The sequence below is a fragment of the Ursus arctos genome, unplaced genomic scaffold, assembly GCF_023065955.2.
Source record: "Ursus arctos isolate Adak ecotype North America unplaced genomic scaffold, UrsArc2.0 scaffold_5, whole genome shotgun sequence".
In the NCBI taxonomy this organism is placed as follows: Eukaryota; Metazoa; Chordata; class Mammalia; order Carnivora; family Ursidae; genus Ursus; species Ursus arctos.
The window spans coordinates 50,420,571-50,443,563 of NW_026623067.1; the positions used below are offsets into that span (position 1 = coordinate 50,420,571).

A 22,993-nucleotide genomic window follows, 5' to 3' on the forward strand; every position below is an offset into this window, starting at 1 on the left:
TGAGAGAAATCATATGATAGTTGTCTTTCTCTGCTTGACTTATTTCACTTAGCATTATCTCCTCCAGTGCCGTCCATGTTGTAGCAAATGTTGAGAACTCGTTCTTTCTGATAGCTGAGTAATATTGCATTGTATATATGGACCACAACTTCTTAATCCAGTCATCTGTTGAAGGACATCTCGGCTCCTTCCACAATTTAGCTATTGTGGACATTGCTGCTATGAACATTGGGGTGCATATGGCCCTTCTCTTTACTACGTCTGTACCTTTGGGGTAAACACCCAGTAGTGCAATGGCTGGATCATAGGGTAGCTCAATTTTTAACTTTTTAAGGGACCTCCACACTGTTTTCCAGAGTGGCTGTACCAACTTGCATTCCCACCAACAATGTAGAAGGGATCCCCTTTCTCCACATCCTCTCCAACTGTAATCAGTTTCTATTCTTGATGTTTCTTTTTTTTTTTTTAAGATTTTATTTATTTGACAGAGAGAGAGGCAGCGAGAGAGGGAACCTAAGCAGGGGGAGAGGGAGAAGGAGAAGCAGCCTTCCTGCTGAGCAGGGACCCTATGCAGGCTCGATTCCAGAACTCTGGGATCATGACCTGAGCTGAAGGCAGACGCTTAACGACTGAGCCACGCAGGCACCCCTATTCTTGATGTTTCTTAATCTACTGATCTATTAGATCATAGTAGATCTACTACTTGTCTATCATAGCAGGTATACAGAATCACGTCTCTGGTGACCCTAGACCCCATGTAACAATCAACCACATGAATTTTGTGCCTGATACAATTTGAGGATTACTTGATTATTATGGTATTAAAGGGCCTCCTCCCAGGCCAAGGAACTTGGAGGGCTTAAGGGTGGGGAAGATCTCCCTTTCATTTTACTTTTTATCCTTTGGTATTAAAAACAGTTTTATGAGCATTTGTTACATAAGTAAGAATCTATATCTACTTTTTGAGGTTTAGATGACTGACATTAAATATTGATTTTCTGGGTCATATCAGTGAGGAAATACATTACCAATTTCATTCGTTCAGGAGGAGAAAAGACTACCAAATCAAAGGTTATAAAGTTGACAATGTATTATGCAGTTATCAAACTTTCCCTTCATTATTCAACAAATATTTGCTGAACATCTGTGTTTTAGGTGCTGTTCTATGTGCCAAGGATATAGTGAAGAACATTAGATAAGCTTCTTACCCTCAAGGAGATTACTTTAGAGTGGGGCAGGGGGAGATTACTTTAGACATTTGGAGGAATTTGCCCACAACAAAAAAGTTTTACAAACATGTTCACAATGAGAATTTTATATTGGTAAAATATTGAAGACAACCCAACAATACAATGAATGTGTAAGCAGAAAATGATTTAGAAATGCATGGAATATTAAATAGCTATTAAAAATTATAAATGTTTAGTTTAAAACACAATGAAATAGTCATAAGAAATGAATCAAGCCAAAAAAATATCTTAACTGAAAGCTAAATCTATGATGTAAAAAATGTTTTTAATATATTTCCACGGTTGAAAAATGTATTTACTCTGGCTTAGCTATGCTTCATTAATGGTATATAACATACATTTTCAATTTAAACAAGGAATCCAGGGGCTCCTGGGTGGCTCAGTCTGTTAAGCATTGGCCTCTGGCTCGGGTCATGATCGTGGAGTCCTGGGATCAAGCCCAGCATCTGGCTCCCTGCTCAGTGGGAGTCTGCTTCTCCCTCTCTCTCTGCCAGTCTCCCTCCACCTCCTTGCTTGTGCTCTCTGTTCTTTCTCTCAAATAAATAATAAAAATAAAATCTTAAAACATAAATAAACAATCCAAACAAGTATCAAAATTAATTATGTATATTAACAAAGGTTAGGAAAATAAGGCATGTTTGGGGGCTTATTTTTTATTGGAAACTTTGCCTTCTGTAAAGTTGCTCAAATCATTACCAAAAAATCAAATACTATTTTTTAACAATAAGAAATATTTTGGAGCACCTGGGTGGCTCAGTCGGTTGAGCATCTGCCTTCAGCTTGGGTCATGATCTGGGGTCCTGGGATTGAGCCCCACATCAGGGTCACTGCTCAGTGGGGAGCCTGCTTCTCCTTCTGCCTGCCACTCCCTTTGCTTGTGCTCTCTCTCTGTCAAATAAATAAAAATCTTTAAAATAAAAAAAACAGAAATATTTTAGTGAGACCCGTTCTTTCTAGTTGTGCTTGAGTTGGCCTGAATACATTAAGAAAACTAATACTACTCATAGTTTTTAAAAATATGTAATGAGGACGTGTAGCATACCATTAATCATTTTGGTTTATATCACTAATGCTCTGTAATATATATATGAGTTTATTAAACTCCTGAATGAACAAGAACTATTGTAAGGATATATAAATGACTTTTGGCGGGGGGCAAGGAGGAGCAGAAGGAGAGAGGGAAAGAATCTAAAGCAGGCTCCACATCCAGTACAGAGCCTGACATGGGGCTGGATCTCACAACCCTGAGATGATGACCTGAGCCAAAATCAAGCTCTGGCCACTTAACCAGCGGAGCCACCCAGGCACCCCAGGATATATAAGTGATTTTTAAATTTAGATATATTATTGCAAATGGTGAAAAGAACACTTCCTGTTATTTCTGAGTTCATGCTCATCAAATTACTGAAAATCTGGTATGAAACCCTGATACTTCCTATGTTTGACAGGGATTAGTCACGTAATTAAAGCAAACATTACAATAATAATTAAAGATTATGAATAACTCAATGTAGACAATAATTGAATGTAACACCATATTATTTGATATTTCTGTATAGATCTATGTCCAGTATGGACCTTAAAAGGTTGTGTACATTAGCTCTCTACCAACAGCTTACCATTAATCCATTTCAATACACTATCAGAAAGTACAAGTGAAAGAATTATAATGAAGAAGGTGGACTAGGAAAATAATCAAAGTCTATTTAGTACACAGTCCCTAAGTGGCCAATGTACAGAAAATATTGAATTATGGGAATTCAGGGAAAATCAATAGATCTCAACCAGTCGTACATACAGATTTTAATCAGTTGTACTTACACCTCAGAATCTCCTGGTGAATTCTTAAAAAGTGGGCCACATTAAGTCCCCTATCCCAGAGATTTTAAACCATTGGGCCCTGGAATAGAGTTCGTACTTTTGTATTTGTTCAAAATCTTTCTTAGGTCCTTCTGATGATCGTGCTTGGGGGAGAATCACCCACACAGGACAGTCATTATAGGTTAAATTGAGAGGAGAAAGCTCCATAAAGAAGGGACACTTCCACTGCACCGTGCCACATGGAAAGATTTTAAGTGGAGAAAAAAAGAGAAGGACAAGTCATTTACTAGATAAGCAGAAAGTGAGGCAGGAATGGGCAAGGTGTTGTAGGGAAGAAAGTAGGTAGACCATTCTTCCGAGTTCAAGGCAAATGAAGGTGGTAATGTCCACTGAATGAGGTAATTAGAAGGTAATGGTTCACTTTAAAAAAATACAATTCAGTAGAGGAGTGAATCCAGATTTAGGGCTTAGGAAATGAATGAGTGATAGGGAATGAAGGCAGTGAGTATTTAGAGCACTCATTTGAGAATTTGGCAGGGGAGGGAAAGTGAAAAATAGAATGGAATTTAAATAGGAAGTGAAGGATCAAGAGAAGATTTTTTTTTTTCCCCTCAAGAGAAAATTGCCTGAACATGTTTATAGACAATGGAGAGAAATCCAGTGAAGAAGAAAAGAGTGGGTATTTTAGAGCAGGTAAAATTGGGATTTGTATCTCCAGGCGTTTTGAATATATTTGTGTAAGGACTAAAATCAATTAAAGTAAGTTATACCAGTTTAATTAGAATTTAAATCTGAGTAAATTAAGGGGAATGGGGAATCACCATGAAAAGGTCTAAAAAAAATAAGTCTGTAAGAAGGTTCTGGGCAATAGTGGACAATACTAAAATCAAAGACAGTCTCTGCTAACCCTACCTATTTTCTCCATTTATTCCTAGATCCACAAACTGTGGAAGTAATTGAGAATAGATGCAAATACTAAATGGAAAATTCGAACTTAGAAGATGTAGACAGGTACAGATAATCTGAGCCAACTTGTACCTCTACTCTTCCACCAGACGAGCAGATTACTGGTTAAGGTGAGTGCTGGCTGCTGACTCAAAATTCACTAATTTAACAGCCTCTTCCTTGGAATAATCTCTTAGGTTTGTATACTAAAGACTCCAAAGCACAGAAATTTTTAAAAGAAATCCAGGCATAAAAAGGAGACTGGCTTGGTCGGATTAAAATAACAAAAATTTTTAAAAAACAGTTTGTCAATTCAGTATAAGATAGGTCAAGAGCAACCACTCTTATTAGGTTATGACTTGACAGAAATGATCATTGAGCAGGATGATTCTGCCAGAATGGCCTGGAGTGGGTAAAAGAATATAGACAGATCTGTAAAGCTGTTGCTCTCCTGCCAAATGTGAGGTGATGAGGGTCAGAGCCAATGCCAACTGTGTTTAATTTTATGTCACTGGACATAAAATTCTAATTAATGATTTGAGGATTATAGTAGAGTACTGGTTTATTTTTTATAGGATGGTTTTACTTTGTTTTTAAACTTGTACTATACTTTATAATTATCAAAGCACTGCTGTGTTTTATTATTTCATTTGACCCTCACAAAAACTTTCTACAGTTGAGAGAATAGAGTTACTTTTCCAGTCTTTTCTAAGAGGTAACAGAGATTCAGAGCAGTTTAACAAGTTAACTTATTGAACAAATGCCAGTGTCTACTGTGTCCCAGTCACTCTTCTAGTTAGGGTTATATATTTTGCTAATGCCTGAGCTACCGTCACAATTCTTGATCTAGGATGTTGATGGAAACATAGCCTTGTTGCATTTATTTATGACTGTTCTTTAGGTGGCTACTTGCACAAAAAGCCCAAGATGCAAATCTTGGTAACTATATATGTTGAGATGTACCAAAAAACATAAGCCTTTTGGGTATGACTACAAAGGAAAGGCTTTTATATTTGACATGTGGTATGTCTCATACTTTTTTTTTATGGAGCAGGATCATATACATCTTTTAAAAATACCTTTGTATACGGATTAAAGGTTTAGACTTCTTAATTACATAACCCACAGGGTACAAGGTATGTGTCAGCAACCATGATAAAACATATTTTATGAAGCAATTTTAAATTTAAAAGCTGTACAGCTTGATTTCTTTACATTCTGTAAAGCATTTTCAAGCAAATAAATAGATGCTTTACACCTCAGTCATAGAGACATCAGAGAATGAGTTCTAGGCAGAATCAGAAGAGTTCAGATAAAACTCTTAAGATTATTTAAAACAAAAAACAACCAAATCTTGATTTGGTCAGATCTTATTTTGAAACAGAGGTCCTGAAGTGAGATTTGCAGTAATGTCATTTCTGGAATAGAAAAGCAGACTTATTGGGGCACCTGGGTGACTCAGTCAGTTAAGCACCTGACTCTTGATTTCAGCTCAGGTCAGGATCTTGGGGTTGTGAGATGGAGCCCCAGATGGCGCTCCACACTGGGCATCAAGCCTGCTTAAGATTCTCTCTCTCCCTATGTCCCCCACACTCTTCCTCTGTTAAAAAAAAAAAAAAAAAAAGTAGACGTTATTTTTTAAGTTGTCTACCCAGCGTTTTTTTTTTTTTTCCCCCGTATAAATTATTCTTACTTTTTAATGGATTTAAGAAACTTCATTCTTTTGGTAAGTATGCCTTCAATATGTTCAAGTTACAGATGGAGTCTGAGTCTTTTAACATTTTTTAGGGTCTACTTGACTTGATTATATTGGGTTGAAAATTCTAGGCGTGTGCATATATGCACATATGCACTTAACACACACATGTATCTAGCTTCCAATTTTTAAATTTTAAAACTGTATATTTTTGGTTATTACAGAGAGATTAACAATGACTAGAGAATGTAAGGCACAAAAAGTGTTTCCTCCATGGCACGTCTGAACACTAGAAGCAAAAGTCACACTTTTGTTGGTTTCTACATGGTGCTGTAAACAGTTTCCATGTTCCTTGTCCACATGGCCTTCCTGCTCTCCCAGGGTGGAGAGTCTTTCTCTTCACGTTGATGTGGTCTGACTAGTCAAGTGACTGCAGAAACGGCACATTCCTTAGTCAACCTGATGTTGTCTGCCCTCTGTCCTTGAATCATAGTTATTGGCTTTGTGGGCCAGAGCAAATAAAGCCTTGAACCCTACCTACAGGAGAGACTAGACACCAGCTTCGGAGACACCATAAACAGAATAGTCAAGGCGGCTCCAGCACACGGTTTATGTTTGAGTCGCGATGAGCTAGTCACAAGGCCAGGCCATGAAGAAGCAGATCTTCATTCAGATTTAGGGTGGGTGACACCGCAAAGGTTCCCATCCGTAACTGTATGGGAAACCTTACTTGGGCAGGCCACCTCTAAGTGGCAATACAGGTGACACTCTCAGGTGAAACACTATCCCCGTGCTGTCAATGGCAGAGGTCCCTAAATTCACGTCGCTCAGCCCCACATTCCACTCGGACAGCCCAGCACCAAAAGGGACATTAATCCACTTCGGCCACAAGGACAAATCATGGAAACCAGGGAGAGAGACAGGAAGGCACCAGCGCGCGGCTTCCCGCCTCTTCTAGGCCGCGCGCCGAAATCAAACGCGACCGTGGATCTTTTGGGGCGGTGCCACGCGCGCTCCGCTCCCTCCGCAGACCAAGCCGCGGCCGACGCCCGCGCGCCCTCCCCGCCGCGGACCTGCGCTGGGGGCGCCTCAAGGCAGCGGGGAGAGGTTCGCCAAGGAGGAAGAGACGGGGGAGGCTCGCTCTGCGCAGGCGCGCGGCGCCCCGCCTCCCCAGCGTCGGCTCCCGGGCGGGCGGCGCGGGCCCTCCCACTCTCCCCCGCGCCGCCTGACGGCCCCGGCCCTCGCTTCACCCCGACGCCCCGGCGTGCGCGTCCTCCCGCCGGCCTGCAGGCCCGGGGCCTCCGCCTGCTTCCCCGCCGCTGCTCCTCGCGGCCCCTGCTCGCGTTCACGCTGTCGCCCGGGCCGGCGCGGCCGCGGGCAACCGCTCCCCCTCCCACACCTACCCCGCCCCCTCCCCGCCTTTTCCGCCCTCCCGTCCCCCTCCCTCGGCCCGCCGCCGCTGCTCCAGATGAGGTGATGGCAACGGCCAACTTCGGCAAGATCCAGATCGGGATTTACGTGGAGATCAAGCGGAGCGATGGTGAGCCGCGCCGCCGCCCCTACCGGCCGGGCCCCGCATTCGGGTGTTCACGGAGGGGACGCGGGGCCGGCCGCCTCATTGATTGCTCCTCCGGGCTGTGGGGGCGGGAAGGCGGCGGCCGCGGCGCTTTTGTGTGTGGCGTGTGTGCGAGTGAGGCCGGCGTGGGGTCCGCCCCGGGTGCCGCTGCAGTGCGGGGGGCGGGGAGGGGCCGCTGGGGATGGCCTGGGTGTCCCGGCCGCATCTTCGGGGGTTCGGGCGGGTGAGGCTGAGGGTCCCGGGACGGGGGTCCCCGCTCTTCCCGGGATCTCCATCCTCCCCGGGGACTCCGGCCCGGGGGGCCGGGGGCAGCGAGCTTCTTTAGGGAGGACCCAGCCTCGCGGTTCACCCCGGCCTTTTCATTTTCCGGCAGTATCACTGAGGGGGTGGGGGGTGGGGAGAACGTGGAGACCAGTGGTTTCAATATTTAGAGAACCGACTACCGGCCCGAGGCGGGGGGAAAAAGGCCAACCCTGAAGCTGGTTAGGCTTCTTCGTCTGTCGCTTCTTGAGCATGCCTTTCTTTTTTTGCTAGTCCCTTCCTTGCAAGAAGGATGCGGAGAACGTCGTGCTCGGCCATGAATATGTGGGGGTGGGGGGAGCAGTGGGAAGAAGTGTTCGATAAGCTTCTCAGAGGTGATGAGACTGAAAGGGAAAGAGAGGGATGAGGCTAGTCAAAGCGATGCATTACCGAGAGGGTGGGGGGTGGGCGACCGGATGTTGATATTTTCACACCCTCTAGAGAGGTAACCGAGAGAGAAGTGTAAGATGAGGTGAACATACATGGTTAATTGAAAAGAAAAGAAGAAGCCTTAGGCTTATGTATCTTTCTATAGGCTCCTCTTGAGGAAAATATTTTATGTCACTAGCTTGGGGTGTGGAGTGAGATGCCAGCCAGGCTTGGAAATAATTTATATTGTAAAGGAGAAAACGCATGGAGAGAGAGAAGTACAATTTTCTTTCAATTCGAATATTGGAAGAACTAGAGATATGTAATAGGTGTGTGCGGTGTTCATGACTCCATCTCCCTGACACTCACTTACCTTTATTTATGGCTTATTATGCTCTTAACCTAGTCAGTAGTAATGTTGCTATCACATCCACACCCTCCTCGTTTCTAAGCAAGTTTGACCAAGTTATGTGAAGCTAGATTGACTTCCCTGTTATCTGTGTGATATATTGTTAGACCTTATATAGCTAATGATTTTTCCCCTTGTATTTGAGGTAATTTGCATTAACAACCGGAAACATCGTTACCCGGTATGTGAAAAGATCACTTACGCCGCTTAGAGCTTTAGTAGTTACCAGTAATACCCCTGGGAAAGCGATGTCTCCTTTTCTTGGGTTGGGGTTTCTTTTTATTTTCTCTTCGAATTGCTGTCCTTAAACAGTACTGTTACTGTCATTTCTTTTTTTAGGTGAACGAGGGTCCACTGCTTTCCATTGAAAGTAGGATTTGTATATTAATATTCGGGGGTACAATAAAATGTGTTGAGTTCTTTACATTCTAAAGAGCCTTTATGATTGTCGGTATTATTTCAAAATATATTAAAAAACAGGCATTTGAAAGCTTTGTATTTTTTAATTTTTTCTAGACGAACATCTTTTTGTTTAAACGTATGACTTGAAATAATTTTGGTTCATTTTAGGGTTCTAGGACAGAGACTTTTCATAGCCTTCAGCCTTTGCCTTTACCAGAAATCCAAACATAAGCATAAGAGCTTTGTGTACTTCTATAGGTGCTAATAACCCAAAGTAACATTTCAAAGCAGTTTGCCCATGAGGTCATAATAGAAATTGGTACAATGTGTTTTATCCCAGCCTTTAGTCACCTACATATTTATGCTCCTCAGAGGCATGATGGAATTGGCGGAAGGTAAAAGACAGCTTGAAGGGAATGGTCATTCGCATTGGATAGTGGGGTGTCACAGTAGAAAAAGATGTCTGGGAAACTCCCCGTAAGCTTTCCTTTTTCACATTAAAGAAGCTGTTTTGTTTCCTCCCATTTCTATAGCACATCTGTATTGGATAAAACACTGGTGGTTATTGTAACAAAAATAAACTTTGTAGTTGGAGGAGCACTAATATAATGCCCAATGGAAGTCACATGAGTGAAGAAGGGCAGCTCTAGGCTGCTATTAACTGGTGACTTGATGTTCTCCATGCTTCCTAATGGTGATACTTGTCCTTGTTTCAGAGCATGCTTCCCCAGTCAGTGATGCTCATATATAAATAAAACATTCCGAGGGCCAACAGGTAAACTAAAATAAATTTATTATTATCTGTCAAGGGCCTCCTCAAAACTAATCCCACAGTAAGTCTTTACTAATTACTAAAACCAGATAGATGTCAGCCCCTGAATTCCTAAGTCATTCAGTATCACTCATGAGGCAGCATATTTCCTAAAGTATTAATATTTGGGTATATTTATTTTAATATTATATTTTCAAACTGCACTGGAGAAGAGGTGGTGTAGAGAATCCAATTGAGGGATGCCAGGCTCCCACATCCACTTCAACCACAATCAGGGTGTTATGGGATTAAAATACTTACTAATAGCCTCTTCAGTTTCCTGAATTCATCTGTGTATCTCCTCCATGTGCCTAGCAGAGGTTCTTGCATATAGTTTTTGACTGAATCATTCATTATTGGATCTTTGGTTTTCAAACATGTAAGTTAACCATTCTGATGAAATCTTACCCGGAAGTGAAACCCTTCTATCTAGGCTACCACCTCCTTATTCTGCTCCACCCCCTCCATCTCACTCCATTCAGGCCTCTTAGTACAACGTCCCCAGAGTTGACTGGAACTGAGTGATCTGCTAAAGCTAATCTGACATTTCTGGTATTCTGAAGTTAAAAATGACAGGTCAGATGTACTGAGATTGTTCCCCACCACAGGCGATAACCTGGTATGAAATGAGACTAGTTTCTGGAAATGGATAGTCATGTATAATTTACTTTTTTGCATATAGTTTCCTATTATCCTTTCCAGTCAACTCATTTTTGGAATCCAGTGACTCTAAAATCTGCAGTCTTACTGTTATGTAGCTAGGTAGTCTTTTTTTTTTTTTTTTTTTTAAGATTTTGTTTATATGACAGCACGGACACAAGTGGGGTGGCGGCAGGCAGAGGGAGAGGGAGAAGCAGACTCCCCAGTGAGCATGGAGGCCTACCTGGGGCTCCATCCCAGGACTCTGGGATCATGACCTGAGCTGAAGGCAGACGCTTAACCAACTGAGCCACCCAGGCGCCCCATAGCTAGGTAGTCTTTATTGGGAAATCTGTAAAGTACTGTTAAAACATCTCTTACCTGTTTGACAGTATCTGTAATTATCCTTTAGAGACTGGGGGAGGGATGAGAAATGTTTTGAATATTTGGAAGCTGCGACTCTGATGGGATTGTTCTCTGGGGTCTCTTAGTCACAGTGTTGATATATGTGATCTGAAGAGAAAGATCAACCAGAAAGATCCTTGAAGTTAACCTAGTTCTCATTTTTGTAAATATGGAAACAGAGTCCCATGTCATCTTAAGGGACTTGTCTAGATTCATATACCTTGTAATGGCATCCAGGAACCTGTCTTGCATAGCGTAGAAACCAGACTAGAAGAACTGTGGCAGTAAAGGGAGAATTCTGTTATTTAGGAACCATACACAGCTTTCTACAGGCCAATAAGGATGCGTAGGAAATTGCTTCTCAGTCATAGGAAGAGAGCCCTAGAGAGCAGGGTTACAGAGCCCAATAAGAATGATCTGGTAAAAAGTGATGATGGTATAGTAACTAGAAGGTCACAAGGACAAAATTAATACTATTTCTTAATAAAGTGTGGGTGAAAAGAATGCTTTAATTAAGCATCTGAAATCATGAACTTAAAGATTTCAGAGGATTTATTGGGAATCTTGGGAGTTTAGAGCAGGCAATCTTTAGGAAAGATTTTAAATGGCCTCATTCTCTTATTTTGCCACATTCTTCTGCTAGTTCATCTTTACGTGTCATTATGTAGACTTTGGAGAATGGACTGTGTGAATGTAGGTAATAAAAATGAACAACATAGCCATACAATTATATGGCTCTGTGGAGTGGGTGGAATGGGGGAATTTGTGGATTAATAAATTCTTTTTACATGGTAACTAGCATGATAAATGTTCCATATATGTATAGTTAGGCCTTCATAGTTTTCTTTTCTTTAAAATCAATTAATTAACATATTAGTGTATTATTAGTTTCAGAGCTAGAGTTTAGTGGTTCATCAGTTGCTTATAGCACCCAGTGCTCATTACATCCTGTACCCTCCTTAATGTCTATCACCCAGTTACCCATCCCCCCACCCTTCTCCCCTCCAGCAACCCTCAGTTTGTTTCCTATTATTAAGAGTTTATGGTTTGCCTCCCTCTGATTTCGTCTTATTTTATTTTTCCCTTCCTTCCCCTATGTTCACCTGTTCTCTTTCTTGAATTGCACATATGAATGACATCTTATAATAATTATCTTTCTCTGATTGACTTATTTCGCTTAGCATAATACACTTTAGTTCCATCCATGTCATTGCAAATGGCAAGATTCCCTTTTTTTGATGGCTGAGTAATATTCCATACACACACACACACACACACACACACACACCACATCTTCTTTATCCATTCACCTGTGGATGAACATCTGTGCTCTTTCCATAGTTTGGCTATTGTGGACATTGCTGCTAAACATTGGGGTGCATGTGCCCCTTCAAATCACTATGTTTGTATCCTTTGGATAAATACCTAGTAGTGCAATTCCTGGACTGTAGGGTAGCTCTATTTTTAATTTTTTGAGGAACCTCCATACTGTTTTCCAGAGTGGCTGCCCCAGTTTGCATTCCCACCAACAGTGTAAGAGGGTTCCCCTTTCTCTGCATCATTGACAACATCTGTCGTTTCCTAACTTGTTAATTTTAGCCATTCTGACTGGTGTGAGGTGGTATCCTGCTGTGGTTTTGATTTATATTTCCCAGATGCCAGATGATGTTGAACATTTTTTCATGTAGGCCTTCATTGTTTTCAAACAGGTTATCTAATTGGATCCTCACAAGAAACCGTGTGAGGTAATGCAGGGTAAGAAGGTGATAGATTGATCATTTTACAGACGAGGAATAAGGTTGGGTTATTTCCCAAGATCACATGTTAATTAGGGGCATAACCTCACCCAAACACTAGGTTCTTTCACTTCTAGTTTTCTTTTTAAGCGCTGACACATGCTTGTGGATGATGGTATGAAGTTGTATACTTTTTGTACTTTAGTGGGTTTTTTTTTTTAATATGTAAAAGCCACTGTAGTAAAATTTTTTTCTACTGCTACCAAAGAGGCTCAGAAAATCTACAGTTGATAATATTGAATTAAATTTTCCAAATTGGTGAGATCAAATTGAATTCTGAGATTTTATTAACTATAAGGATGAAGATTCAGCAGTTTAAGGCTTTAAAAAGCCCTTTTCACTAGTCACTGTTGCTTCTAGAATTATCGCAGAAACCCAGGAATTTATGTTCATTGCCTAGTCACTTGATTCTTAAGGCAAAAATTTTGGAACTTTGGGGAAAGATTATGTGTCAACTTGTTTTGTGTGTCATAATTGTTGAAAATCTGGAAAATAGCAAAGAGCTAGTTAAGCCTATGTCTTGTTTAAATAGGGAAGGAGGCTTGAGTGTGGAATATCCAGAATAGGGTTCCTTGAGGGAGCATCCGGACCCATTCTAACTAGTCACAAGTACACTTGTCATTAATATTACATTAATGTTTTGCAAAGCTTAATTCTTGGATTCAGCCATCTACTTTGCTTTTAACACTTCTGTCCTATAACCTAAAACAATCTTTCGAGGTGTTTATTTGTTTTTGAGATCATACTTCTGATAGAATAGATACAATTTTTAAGCCTTGGGTACAACTAACTCATTTTGACTCTTCTAGTCCAGTTGTGGAGTAAATATAGGTTACGTTGCCCTCCCATCCCATACTACCTCTTTTGATTAAAGTAATAAAAATGGTATTATAATGCCTAGGTGAAAATAGGCATTAGAACCTAACCATCTTAAACATTTAAGGGCTTGATTACACGTAGGGGATACTGTGCCATGTACTTTTATAGAGAGCTAAATAAATTCAGCTTCATGGTATTGGGATTTTTCTTGTGAAAACTTGCTCAAATGAAATATCATTTCATTGTTGGTTAACCTTAAGTTAACTTTTTGTTACTGTCTCCTGGGAGTAAAATAAGTAGAGGAGGTGTCCCTTTTTAAAGTTGTGCTTGTAAATCTAGTCTTTGCCTAGGTCTCTCTCATTTTGGTACTACTTGTTTTTGTCGTTATCCACTACAACCAAACTTGCAGTTCAAGTGGGTATTTACTAGAGAGTGAGGATGTTTTGGTATATAGACCATATGTGATTATGCCATATCACAAAACAGTGTGATCTCATAGTTTTTTCTTTGTACAGATTTAATTAAATACATTTTTATTAATAACTTATTATATGTCAGGCATTCTGATAGGTGTTGGAGATACAAAAAATAAGGCACACACAATAAATGATTGATGTATAGTGTGATAAGTACTGCTAGAAGTATGCTGTTTTGCGTGTACATAATTACCACTTCCCTTTTTAGGTTTAAGCTCTTTATTTAGACTCTTCTAGTTAGGAGTCTTCTGGAAATACTGTCCCTTTCACCTCCTTTGCCTAAGACCAATATCCATTGTGGTGTGCTTTCCTGATAAGGCCATATTCATCCTCAGAATTCTTATTAATACAGTACCACCAGTCCTTGTAGCCCCTGTCACTTTATTGAAATTGTCATTATTTGTTATTACTGACCTATTTTCTTTTCTCTAATACCCATCTGAGTTTTAACTTTATGACTTTTTACCTTTGTTTTGATACCTAAAGGAATCAGGTTTTTTCACTTTTACATTTCTCATAGAGGAGCCCGTGGCATCAGGTTTCTCTCTAGATATTGGGGTGCTTCTAGACACAGGGACCAAGGAAGGAGAGCATGAAAACTGATCGACCACCTGCTGGTGCTTGTATATAATTTGGAAACAACTCTCCCTACACAGGTGGCCAAGGGACTGTAAGAATCAGACACCTCCCTGGGCTATGTATTTTACTTATTTTCAAAGACTTATTTCTTACATAAAAATTTTTAAAGGAAAGACGGGATCAGGATGGGACATACTTACAGTAAAATTTGCATGGTGTCTGCGCTATACAAAGAGTGACTTTTTGATTATAACTCTTGGTCAGCATTTATCTACTCAGCTTCATCCAGATAGCTTGTATCTTCCGTACTGCCACATGAATTCTGCTTGTTTCTTAAAAATTGAACCCGGAGATTTGACATTTGCACCCTTTATGAAGTCAGTTGTTTCCCTAAATATGTTAATATCCAGTATCTTCCTTGATTTTCATGACATCCCTGCAAGGTAGACAGTATTTCACCCATTTTGTTGAAGAGAAGCCCTATGCTCAGAGTATATAAATCACTGTGAAGTGTTTAAGCCTTATGAAGGGCAATTTCACATATTTACATTACATGCATTGGTCAGGACAATGTGATAAGTATATTTTAGTGGTGTGACATACATATATATTTAGAGAACACTGGATAAATGTAGTTGTGGGAATTCTGTTTTTAAACTGGATAGAATCTGTATAGTGATTTCACAACCCTGGCTACTCATTGGAATCACCTGTGGGACTTTGAAATTAAAAACAGCCAAACACAAAAAACAGCCCCCTACCCATCACCACCAATATCTGGGTCTTTTGCATAGAGAGTCTGTTTTTATTGGCCCAATATGGAGCCTGAGCATTAGTATTTTATTTTAAAAATTTAAAACACCCCCTACACTGATGAAACTTAACTTCACACGTACAGGTGATTTCAGTGTGCAGCCAGGGTTGTGATCTGTTATTTTAGAAAGAGTAGCATTTCCTAATAGTGATCTGACAGAATTTCATGGACAGTGAAGTTTTAATGGTGGGAGGAAGTTGACTGGTAGATTGCCGGGTAGTAGTACAACATGTGAGAAGAATCTGAGCTGGAAATGGAGAGCTGTCAGGTAAAAAGCATTAAGAACAGGTAGAAGGGAGGGTGAGAAGAGGAAAATAAGGAAGGAGAAGTAATCTGGGACACCTTATTAAAGACTTGGAAACAAAGGTAAGGTAAGGCTTCTTGGAATTAATTTCTAGGACACTTGGAAACTACAGTAGGACTTAATCTCCTAAGAGCAGTAATAAGAGTTAGCTAGTGATTAGTGATAGATTAGAGAGAGAATAATACTGAAAATGAGAGCTAGCAAGGATAAGATTGCATCGGTCCAGGAGGGTGAGCAATGATTAAGGAACAGATGAGATCCAGCAGCCTGCAAAAAGAATTGATGTTACGTGGTGGTGTATCACTTGTGCTGAATAAAGAACAGATGTGTTGAAAGGAATGGACTTAACATTTGGAAAGTCTGAGTGTAGGTTATAAAATCTCTTCTGTTTAATCAAGCTAATCCTATTCATGAATATTTTGTAGAGGACTGTAGAGCCTGTGTACAATGTGATATCAAAGAGAGCATCCAACTCTGGCTGTTTATAGTTTTCGCCACGAGTATCTTTAAAGTAAGTCTAAGGTATGAGTCATTTCCAATAAATGTTTATATGTAGAGCAGGAATTTCTTAAGCTATAACTAACTGCTTTGCCTACTTAAGAAGACTCAGTTATAGTGTATTAGCCAAAACCCTCTAAGAATTCATGGAAGGGAATGGGAAGGAAAAACAACACTTAAAGGATATGGCTTCAGTTTTTTAAGGGATGAAGGGTTTTGGTTCTTAAAATACAGCTACTCTTTTCCTTTGCTTTTATTTTTGTCCTATTTTTTCTGCCCTGGCTTTCACCTTGCCTTTTCATCCTTAAGATTCTGAATTTCATTTCAGCTTTTAGAATGTCCTAACTGCTATTGCAATTTAGGACTTAAAAAGAAATAAGTGCGGGATGAATAGAGCGTATTGGATTTTTAGGGCAGTGGAATTATTCTCTATGGTACTATAACAGTAGATACATATTATACATTAGTTAAAACCCATGGAAGATACGACATGAAGAATGAACCCAATATAAACTATGAGCTTTGAGTATTAGGACTGTGTCAGTGTAGGTTCGTTTATTGTACAAGGTACCCAGTGTGGGCTACTGATGATAAGGGAGGCTCTGGGTATGTGGGAACAGGGGGTTTGCTCAATTTTGCTATCAACCTAAAACTGCTCTAAAAAGATAGATTTATTTTAACAGGGGGTTATGCACACATTGGGTGTTAAAAGTTAAAGCTGCTTTTGGAATAATGGGCCAATTAATGGGAAGAATTTGTAGTATTTTAAGAATGAGGTTCTTATTCCATATAGGGTTTCAGTTAAGGTTAACTTTTGCTCTTCATTTTTGTTATGCATAGTCTGTTGGCCAATATGAGAGATTTAGGGTTTGTGGACACAGTTTTTAAAATGAGCTGTAGTGCAGTGAGAGTATTGAAATATGTGTGGCCCATGGACATTTTGAGTTTATAGTTCAAATGCTGTGACAAATATCCAAGCAGTTTGTCTAGAAACTTTTTTCTTCAGGTGAGACAGGGTTGAATTTAAGCAAGTGTTTACCTGTTCTAGTTATAAAATAGGGAATTCCTCTTGTAAGATAAATACATGAAATCTGATGATGCTTCATCTTATGGAAGGTGAGTTGGGAGTGCAAACAGCATTAAACTTTTTTGGGAAGAGGTAGTATTTTTAAGCTTGTAGTTTACTGTGGACTAAAAAGAAATGGATATAGTGATTTACCAATATATGAGTTTTAGGAATGGAGAGCAAATTAGAGGCCCTAATTAGAGGCCCTAATTAATGAAGTAAGTCTTAAGAATTTAACCTCAGACAACTCTGATGAAATACTGCTATAGGTCAGACTTGCTTATATTTTTACAGTGAGGAAGTTGACTTTTCTAAGGCCATACATGAAGTAAGTAGCAAATAGATTAGCGCGTAAATACTCTGCCTCTAAATTCCTCTACACTAATTCCTTAAGAGTTCTTTGTATATTGTGGACGTTTCAGGCATTGGAAATCAGATCATTAAATAGTGCTTTCATTTTTCTTTCTATGGTATAGATTGCCTTCAGGTGTTTTTTATTAATGTAACTAGCATATGCTGCATGACCATTGTATGTCCCTTCATCTGATGCCTCTGGGGGCAAAGAAATAGGGTTTCTCCCTGGTGAAGACTACTGTGTCAGTCATAGAAGACTGTGTTCTTCCCTGAACTGTTGCAACATTGTGAGAGTTTAGGCTGTTCTTGCTCCCATGACCTTCAAGATTTTAGACAAGGGCATATGTTTCATTTGAAAGAATTTCTTATTAGATGAGCAGTTATATTGCCAGGAAAATACAAGAGATTATAGCAACTTGCTAGGAGTCCATGGGCATAATTGATGAATTTGGGGGCCTCTCTAGATTCAGTCATCTTTATTTTTATAAAATTATTGTTTGAAATTGTTTTGGGAATAATGTATGGGTTGCATTTTTACCCTCCACTCCCCCCAATAGCTGGTAATTGAGAGTTGACTACAGGATGACCCTAAATACGTGTGTATTTTCTTTTTATGTTCTTTAGGATACACCTTTTTTGGGAGGAGTACACTTTTATTAAGAGTAATACATTGCTTTTAAACCTTACATGTACTTTTGGGTTTCATTAAGAGCCATTCCCTAACTAAACTAAAGGTAAATAAAATATTTTATCTTCCAGCCCTCAGCCTTTCCTTCTTAATCTTTGCGGTGTTCTTTCTCTTTTTCTAAATGTTGGTGTTCCTCAGGGCTTGGTCCTAACTGTGCAGTACTTCTCACATAGTAATCTTTCTCTGAGTGAACTAAATGCTTCTCTTCAGCCTTCACTGGCCGCAGATGGTACTTTTTCTGTACCTAATGGATTACTGAGTATTTTCATGTGGCTTTCTCATACGTACCTCAAATTCAGCATGTCCAAAATTGGACCCATCATCCACTGCCCAGTTCAGAAACCTAGATGTCTTCCTTGACTTCTTGGTGTCTCCTAACATCGTATCCTATCCTCAGGTTCTCTTAATATAACTGCTCAAGTACCTCTTCAGTCCATATGCTTTTTCCATCCCTCTACTGTGATCTTGGTGAGGCTAGTATTGTGTCTTCCCTGAACTGTTGCAACTAATTCCTAATAGGTCTGTCCACCTTTGGTTGATTGTTTCAGAATAACATTTCAGACATACAAATTTGACCCCCTGATCATCTGCTTAAAACTATTTGTCACATGCTCTCTCTATTACCCTTTGGCTAAAAACCCCCACTCTAACGTAGCTTACTCTACACCCTGAACAATGTGACCTCCCTCTCCAGTTTGATTTCTTGCAGCTTGAGGCCCTTCAGACACATTGAACTCTTAGAACACTCTACTTCTACCTACCTAATCTGCATACTGCTGTTGTTCCTTTTTGTCTCTGTTAAACATTCTATTCTTCCTTGATTCTTAGATTAGGATAGATCCTCTGCTTTGTGGTCTCCAAGTCCCCTCTGTTTATTCATCAAAACTCTCATGGGATTGTATTATCTGTTTAATTGTCTTTGGTCCGACTCAAGTTCCATTGTGTCCTTGGTGCCTAGTACAGGTCCTGTTCATGCTTAGTAAATTACCTATTTTTTGAACCAATGATTAAACGAAGTTCTAGCTGTGCTGTTCTTGCACTGCTCAATTCAGATTTTCACATTCTGAAAAAAGTTGATTTGTGTTCATCTCAGAGCATCAAGAGGTATGTGTCTTTGCTTTTAATGTACACTTTTAACTTTTTAAATTTAACTACCTGTTTTGAATAATAATAATATAGTCCCATGGTTAATAATTAAGTTCCAAAGGTTACATATTAGAAAGTCTTTATCATATCCCTGCCCCCAGCCACTTAAGTCTTCTCCCAAGAGATAACCAGTATTTCCAGGTTCTTATATATGTGTGCAGGGATTTGTTTTGCATTCTCAAGCAAATGCTTGTATATTTGTACTTATATGTAATATAGATATTTGTAAATATATATTTTTATGTATGTATATTTGTATTTGTAAATATATATATATATATTTTCTCTACATGTGGTATATTGTATACACTGGTGCTTCTTCCCCCCCCCCCCCCAAGATTTTATTTATTTGAAAGAGAGAGTAGGTGAGAGAGAAAGAGAGAGAGGGAGAGAGAGCACGAGCAGTGGGGAGGGAGAAGCAGACTCTCCTGTTGAGCAGGGAGCCCAATGAGGGGCTCGATCCCAGGACCAGGATTATGACCTGAGCCGAAGGCAGGCGTTTAACTGACTGAGCCACCCAGGCGCCCCACACTGGTGCTTCTTAATATTATTTTCATTTAATAATAATGATATCTTGGAAGAACCTTTGAATACATCAATAATAGTCTCTATGGCTGCCTTTTATTATTGGTTAAATATATTACTATTTAGATTGTTCCCAATCTGTAGCTCTTATACAGCCAATCCTGTGTTGAATAATCTTGAACTTCTGTCATTTTTTGCATACTGATGACTATATCTGTAGGATAAGGTCCTAGAAGTAGACTTGCTGGTCATAGAATTGTATTTTTTGATTTCAGTAGATCTTGACAGTTTGCTTCTAAGAGAATATGTGATTTACCTTCTTATCTGCACAAGTGCTCCTTGTCCACAACCATGTACAACATAACGTTTTTGAGATTTGCTAGCTTGGTTGTAGAGTTTAGAGTTCATAGAGTTTAGTAGAATTTTTTTTCTGAAGTTAAATGGCCCAGAAAAGATAACATACTTAATGTATAAAGTATTTATGAGATCTAGACATGTAATGAAAAGCGTTTACGTTCTAGTGTTATGATAGCTAGTATAGAAAAGATGCCATATGTTATTAAAAGTTTTCGAAAAATACACATTACTGTTTTTAGCCTAATAAACTCGAACAGCCTTACTAAATAATAGATTGGGATTTTTTCATACTGTGAACACAGTTAAATAAGTTTGTGCTAATGAAATTACTTCTGTATTTCTATCAGTTTGTAGTTGGTTAACTCACTTAAGTAGATTGCCTCGTTATTCGAGACCAGATCAAAGAATTAAATCTCTTAAAGCTAGTTACACCTCTGTTCAAAATGCCAGCTTTTGACTGGAAGGGTAGTTGGGTGAAAGTGTGTGTATTGTTTATTTGTTCATCAACCAATATGTATTGAGTATTTTAGGCAATGCGCTAGCTGTTGAATATAAAGCAATGGGAAAAATCCACAAAAATATGTCTCCACGTGGAGCTTTCATCCATATAGAGGAAGTGGAAGATACACAGCTATCCCATTAATAACTTGTTTTTTTATGAAATCACATCAGCATGTTTGTTGAAGGGAAGAAGCCAGGGGATGAGAAGAGACTGAAAATAAAGAGCAAGGAAAAATTATCAGTATATCAAGATTTTGGAGAACATGGATCAGGTGATCCTTAACACGACCTTTGAAGGGTTTATGTGATCAGGCTCTTAACCTTTTTCCTGTGTCACCTTACACACTACCTCCTACTCCCATTGTTGAGCCTCACTGGCTTTCTTTTAGTGATTTTTACTACCTCAGAGCTTTTGTACAAACTCTTCCCTTCACCTCAGATTTTCTTACTGCCCACTCTGCCTGACTCAATTGTTGCTTTTCGTTCTCAGCTTAAATATTATTTCTATACTTGTCAAAGGGGTCTTTTCTGACTCTCGAATCAAAATTTGATCTCTTATTCTTTCTCAGTACACTTTACATTTTCGTAAACTTTGTCACACTTTGTAAGTATGCATTTATTTTTGTGCTTTTTTTTTTCTTTCTTTTTTTGAAGCCATATATCAGGTCTCTGTGGTTCTCTAATACATACTTAGCATCTTTGAGCACCCAGGGGTGGTTCAGTGATTAAGTGGCTGGCTCTTGATTTTAGCTCAGGTCATGATCTCAGGGTCCGGGGATCGAGCCCTACATCAGCCTCTGTGCTCAGTGCCGAGTCTGTTTCAGGATTCTCTCTCCCTCTGCCCCTTTCTCTCCCCTCACATAAATAAATAAATCTTTAAAAAAAAATAAACTTAGCATCTATTATGGTACCTGGCACATAGCAGGCATTCATTGAATATTGACTGAATGAGTTACGAACTTAACACCAGCGATGAATAGATTAACCATATCCTCACATCCTCAGTAATTTAGGTTTTAAAAACCTTTTTCAAGGTTTTAAGAGTTAGGAGTGGGTGAGAGCTGACTAGGCAGAATTGAGGATTTTTAGGGCAGTGAAAATACTGTGTATGGCCCTATAATGGTGGGTACATGTCATTATATGCTTGTCCAGACTTTTAGAACATACAACACCAAAAGTGAATCATAATGGGCTTTGGGTACTTATGACATGTCATTGTAGGTTTATCAGTTATAACAAATATACTAGCCTGGTAGGGGATTTTGGTAATGGGTGAGGGTATGCATGTGTGTGGGCAGGGAGTGTTTGGAAAAATCTCTTATCTTCTGCTTAATTTTGCTGTATACTTAAGGCTGCTCTAAAAACAGTAAGTCTTTAAAAAAACATTCTGTATTCTAGGGATATACCAAGAGAAGTAGAAGCATCTGTCCATATGACAACATGTACATTAATGTTTATAGCATTATTCATAATAACCAAAAGGTGAAAATCCCTAATGTCCATCAGCTGATGAATAAACAAATTGTGGTTTATTAGTGTGATGGGATATGACAACACAGACATTGAAAACATGTTTAGTGAAAGTCGCCACTTGTAAAAGACCACATTATATGATTTCATTTATATGAAATGTCAAGAATAGGCAAATCTTGAGACAGAAAGTAGATTAGTGATTGCTTACGTTGGGGAGGGGGATGTTGGAGGAATGGGGAAGTTATGGCTAAAGGATATGAAGGCCTTTTTGAGGTGATTAAAATATTACAAAATTAGTGATGATTGCAAATATCTGTGCCTATACTAAAAACCATTAAATTTTATACTTTAGGTGAATTGTATATTATGTGAATTGTATCTCAGTAAAGTTTAAAAAAAAAAAACTTCATAGGCAACAGTGGGGAGTATTATTTAAACTTGTATTATTACTAATAAAGGTGAACACTTTTTATATTTTTTATCAATCATAGTACTTTCTATCTATCTCCTCCTACTTTTTAAAACTATTTCCCTGGGGGTGCATGGGTGGCTCAGTTGGTTGGGCCTCCGATTCTTGATTTTGGATCGGGTTGCGTCCTCAGGGTTGTAGGATCGAGCTCCATGTTGGGCTCCGTGCTCAGTGGAGAGTCCGCTTGGGATTCTCTGTCTCCCTCTCGCTGTGCCCCTTACCCCACTCGCATGTGTGTGCGCTCTCTCAAATAAATCCTTAAAACTGTTTGACTGGACTTGATTGTATTGTGTTATCTGAGTTTTCTTCCTACTTTTTGATCTGTTCTTAATCTCTTTTCTAAGTTCTTGTTCTTTGTCCATTTCTTAAACGTTGGTGTTTTCCAGTGTTCTGTCATTGGTCCCTTCTATTTGCCTGTGTTTTCCCTAGTTACTGTGATTTACTTTTTTTTTTTAATTGAGATGGAATTCACATGTCATAAAATTAACCCTTTTTAGGCAATAAA

General features: G+C 39.4%; 1 protein-coding gene across 3 annotated transcripts in view; it reads left to right on the forward strand.

Annotated features, from left to right (window-relative positions):
• The first annotated feature begins 6,926 nt into the window (after nucleotides 1-6,926).
• The window catches only part of KIF2A (kinesin family member 2A), a 73,164-nt gene continuing 57,097 nt past the window's right edge, over nucleotides 6,927-22,993 (forward strand). For 2 of the 3 annotated variants that reach the window (XM_026498907.4, XM_026498909.4), the window contains exon 1: nucleotides 6,927-7,252. In XM_026498907.4, the coding sequence (XP_026354692.1) occupies nucleotides 7,189-7,252 (64 nt within the window). In that variant the 5' untranslated portion in view covers nucleotides 6,927-7,188. The remainder of the gene's footprint in view (nucleotides 7,253-22,993) is intronic. The other variant, XM_026498911.4, reaches the window with a different exon arrangement.